This window comes from Myotis davidii, unplaced genomic scaffold (genome assembly GCF_000327345.1).
Source record: "Myotis davidii unplaced genomic scaffold, ASM32734v1 scaffold512, whole genome shotgun sequence".
Lineage (NCBI taxonomy): Eukaryota > Metazoa > Chordata > Mammalia > Chiroptera > Vespertilionidae > Myotis > Myotis davidii.
In genome coordinates, this window is record NW_006284323.1 from 37,499 (window position 1) to 41,684 (window position 4,186).

The window sequence follows — 4,186 nt, forward strand, 5'->3', positions numbered from 1 at the left end:
GGAAGGGGCCACACCCTTGCACTTCAGATCATAACCTTCCTGCAATGTTTCTCATGGTTTCCGTTCAGCCAGAAGCACGGGAGGGGTGCACACCACACTAGCTGAGCAGCTGGCTGGCCCCCTGGCCTGCGCCCGTGAGGAGTACTAATGCCAGGAATCCTCTGCCCAGCAAAGCCTTGCAAGGTCCCCGGTGGGGATCTCGGCCGAATGTTGGGATGGGATGCGTGCTTGGATAAGGACACCCCAGTCCCTGCTGTTGACTTGGAATTTTCCTGAGAGCTCTTGGTCTTTCCCCTTCCAGCTGGTCACAGGACACGTGGGTGAGGGGACCTTGTTCATTTTGCAGGACTTTCTTTAGTCAAAGGCAGCCGAGGAGGAGGGGGACTTCTAGACTCCACCCAGTCTGCGTGGGTGCAGGAGGAGCACTGCGCAGGCGCCCAGGACTGACACAGTGAGGGCAGCGTGAGGGGCTTTACTTAGCGAATCCTTTATAACTACTCTCCCACTGCCACCCCTGTCGAGCATGGATGCCGCTTGGGCTCTGCGAGTGTTTGGCTGGGTACCTTCCTCTTACCACGAATGTGCGCCTTACCCTGCTCCTCCTCTGACTCCCACATCAGGCTACCCTTTCTGGAGACACCATATCACTACGCTTGGCTCTGACCCTCCTCCCCGGGCCCGTCTTGGCATGAATGCCCTCATCACTGGTCCTCTGCACCCGCATCCTGCTCTGCCTACCTAACTTAGGACTGGATTCTTCAGGGCGGGCAGGAGATGCCTGGTCCGTGTACCTGAATGACAGCTCTGGGATGGAAACGGTTTCTATTTTATAATTCCAGTTTTATAGTCATAGTGAAAGACACACATATTTGTACCATAGCAATCCGTTGGCGTGTCTTCAAAAGGAAAAATACAGTGTGAATAGCGATTCAAATCAGAGGGAGGTTTTCTATTTTTTAAAAATATAATTTTATTGATTCCAGAGAGGAAGGGAGAGGGAGAGAGATAGAAACATCAATGATGAGCGAATCATTGATCGGCTGCCTCCTGCATGTCCCCACAACCCAGGCATGTGCCCTGACCAGGAATCGAATCCTGACCTCCTAGTTCATATGTGGACTCTCAAACACTGAGCCACGCAGGCTGGGCCGAAAGGAGGTTTTATATTTGCGGTTGTAGGGAGCAGGACCAGGACCAGGCAGCAGAGGCCGTCTATCTAGGTAAGGGGCAGCCTGCCCAGGCGAGAGAGGCAGCAGGCAGGATGGTGGAGGCAGGAGAATTGTCCCCCAAGTGGAAAGGACTGACCCCTGCTGTCTGCTCCCCCAGATGGCCCGGGTGCTGCAGAAGGATGCAGAGCAGGAGTCTCAGATGAGAGCAGAGATCCAGGACATGAAGCAGGAACTCTCCACCGTCAACATGATGGACGAGTTCGCCAGATACGCCAGGCTGGAGAGAAAGATCAACAAGATGACAGATAAGCTCAAAACTCATGGTGCAGTTTTTTATCTTTTGTTTTGAATTTTTATAAGAGTTTATTTGATCCAAACTGATGACATTACCGGGAAGCAAGACCTCAAATGCTCCCCTCATGGTACTGTTTTCATTTGTAGTTTTTGGAAAGCTTCATAAGAGCTGATTCATAGGAAAACCTTTTCTGTGAGGATTCGTAGAATACACGCACTGAATCTTGGATGTTCTAAAGGTTGATATAAACCTTGAAGTTGTCTAGGAGAAACCCAATAATGATAATTACATTACTTTCTCTTTATTTTGCTGGTAAACCTTTGCTTTCTAACAGAAACATTCAGGATACTCTTAGAGTTTCTTCAGAGCCAACTTGAGAGGTTGTCATTTTCAAATTTAACTTTTCTGAGAGAAGCCTAGAAAAGAATCTCACAGTGGATTCTCAGGGGCTTTCTTTTTCCTTTTTTTTTTTTTTAACATATTTTTATTGATTTCACAGAAGAAGGTAGAGGGAGAGATAGAAACATCAATGATGAGAGGGAATCATTAATTGGCTGCCTCCTACAGGCCCCCTGGTGGGAATCAAGCCCGCAACTGGGGCATGTGCCCTTAACTGGAATCGAACTCAGGACCCTTTAGTCTGCAGGCCAGTGCTCTATCTACTGAGCCAAACTGGCTAGGGCCTCAGGGGCTTTCTTATTCTGTTCTCTAAAAAGTGCTATCCGAGTGTAGACTCAGGTCTTACTCATTTTGATGTTTGCTACTGTCCATAACAGTCTGCTGTGATGACGACGATTTTCACAGGGCAGCCTGTGTGCTGCGAGCATGCACGGTGAGAGAGCTGTCTGCTTGGCTAGTAAAACAGGCAGAGGGGCCTGCCCAGGACCCAGGCAATTAGGCTTCCTTATGGATTAGTGTACAGTGTAGACCGGGGAATCGGGGAGGAACATTTAGTTCTATTGATTGGTAAGTGCATTGTGAAAAGAATCTCTGATTTAGATGAATAGCTTTTTCTAAAAAATATATTTCATTGATTTCAGAAAGGAAGGGAGAGGGAGAAAGAGAGAGACACATCAGAGATGGGAGAAAATCATTGATTGGCTGCCTCCTGCACGCCTCAGACTGGGGATCCAGCCAGCAACCTGGGCATGTGCTCTGACTGGGAATTGAACTGTGATCTCCTGGTTCATAGGTCAATGTTCAACTACTGAGCCACACCAGTGAGGCTAGATGAATAGCTTTAAGGTTTTTTTGAAATTAAAGCTTCACATCCCACTCTGTGTGTGATTCTATTTTATTTTTAATTTTTGAAAAAGAATTTTATTGATTTCAGAGGGGAAAGGAGAGGGAGAGAGAGGTAGAAACATCAATGATGAGGGGGAATCATTGATCAGCTGCCTTCTGCACGCCCCCACACTGGGGTCAAGCCTGAAACCCGGGCTTGTTCCCTAACTGGGAATTGAACTGTGACCTCCTGGTTCATAGGTTGATGCTCAACCCCTGAGCCACACTGGCTGAGCTCTATTTTAAATAATAGCAGAGTGGGTGATGTAAGACACCCTATTTTATACGTACATGCATAATTAGGAAATATTTTGTGAGACAAAAGAGCACTTCTGGCCCTAGCCGGCTTGGCTCAGTGGATAGAGCGTCAGCCTACGGACTGAGGGGTCCCCGGTTTGATTCCGGCCAAGGGCACAGGCCTGGGTTGTGGGCTCGATCCCCAGTGTGGGGTGTGCAGGAGGCAGCCGATCAATGATTCTCGCTCATCATTGATGTTTCTATCTCTCTCTCCTCCCTTTCTCTCTGAAATCAATAAAGAAATATATTTAAAAAAAAAGAGCACTTCTGTGTATTTGAATATTTTCTTCTCCTTTCAGGGCTGATATAATCGTTTCATCCTGTTTTTCCTTTCAGTGAAAGCACGGACAGCGCAGTTGGCCAAGATCAAGTGGGTGATGAGTGTTGCCTTCTACGTATTGCAGGTGAGTGTCCTGTGGTGCCACTGGGTCAGTAAAGCTGGTGATGGACTTTGCTCCACTTCGGCCCCTGGAATCCAGGCTTTTCCACCTTCAGCTGCTGTGCCGAGTGTCCTGCAAGCATGTAACTCCGAACACTCTGAATTTATAAGTTAGACGAAAAGCCTTTCTCTTGATTAGTGTCGTTAAATCTTGGGATTTTTAAGCAAATGAACACCTAAGCAGCTCCTCTGGAGTTCTTCATGTGGCCTTCACTCCAGCGCAGGTTTGGGAGGCTGGGGGTGAAGTGAGAGAAGCTTACTTAGAAATGGTGTTTTCTGAGCTGGCCAGTGGTTTTGGCTGTTGCTTCCTCCCTGGTCTACAGATGGGGAAGTGACTGTCTATTCTCCAGGTGGGGAACCCGTATTGTCATTAAAGTCCAGTACCACTGACTCACAGCTTTCCTAGGGGGGACTTTTACTTGCCTTACCGTGAGGTTGCAGATCTGCTATGGCTGCTTTAAGTGATCTCTGAGGTTCAGTGTTATGAATGATGTTGATTGGGGTAAAGGACTCTGGCTGTTTGGTTATAGTAAGTACTTTGGTCCTGAGGCGCTGTCACTGATATGAGATAGGTTTTTCCAGGGACTGAATTAAGCCAGGGGCTCTCTTTTAATTAAAAAAAAATAATTTATTGATTTGAGAGAGAGAGAGAGAAGGAGAGAGAGACACAGACAGACAGAGAGACAGAGTCATAGACATAGA

At 47.6% G+C, this 4,186-nt stretch overlaps 1 protein-coding gene across 4 annotated transcripts in view; it reads left to right on the plus strand.

The window, feature by feature from the left end:
* Nucleotides 1-4,186, plus strand: part of WRB (tryptophan rich basic protein) — a 21,084-nt gene that overhangs the window by 3,553 nt on the left and 13,345 nt on the right. For all 4 annotated transcript variants that reach the window (XM_015568911.1, XM_015568907.1, XM_015568909.1 and 1 more), the window contains exons 2-3: nt 1,327-1,492; nt 3,382-3,449. In XM_015568911.1, the coding sequence (XP_015424397.1) occupies nt 1,327-1,492; nt 3,382-3,449 (234 nt within the window). The remainder of the gene's footprint in view (nt 1-1,326; nt 1,493-3,381; nt 3,450-4,186) is intronic.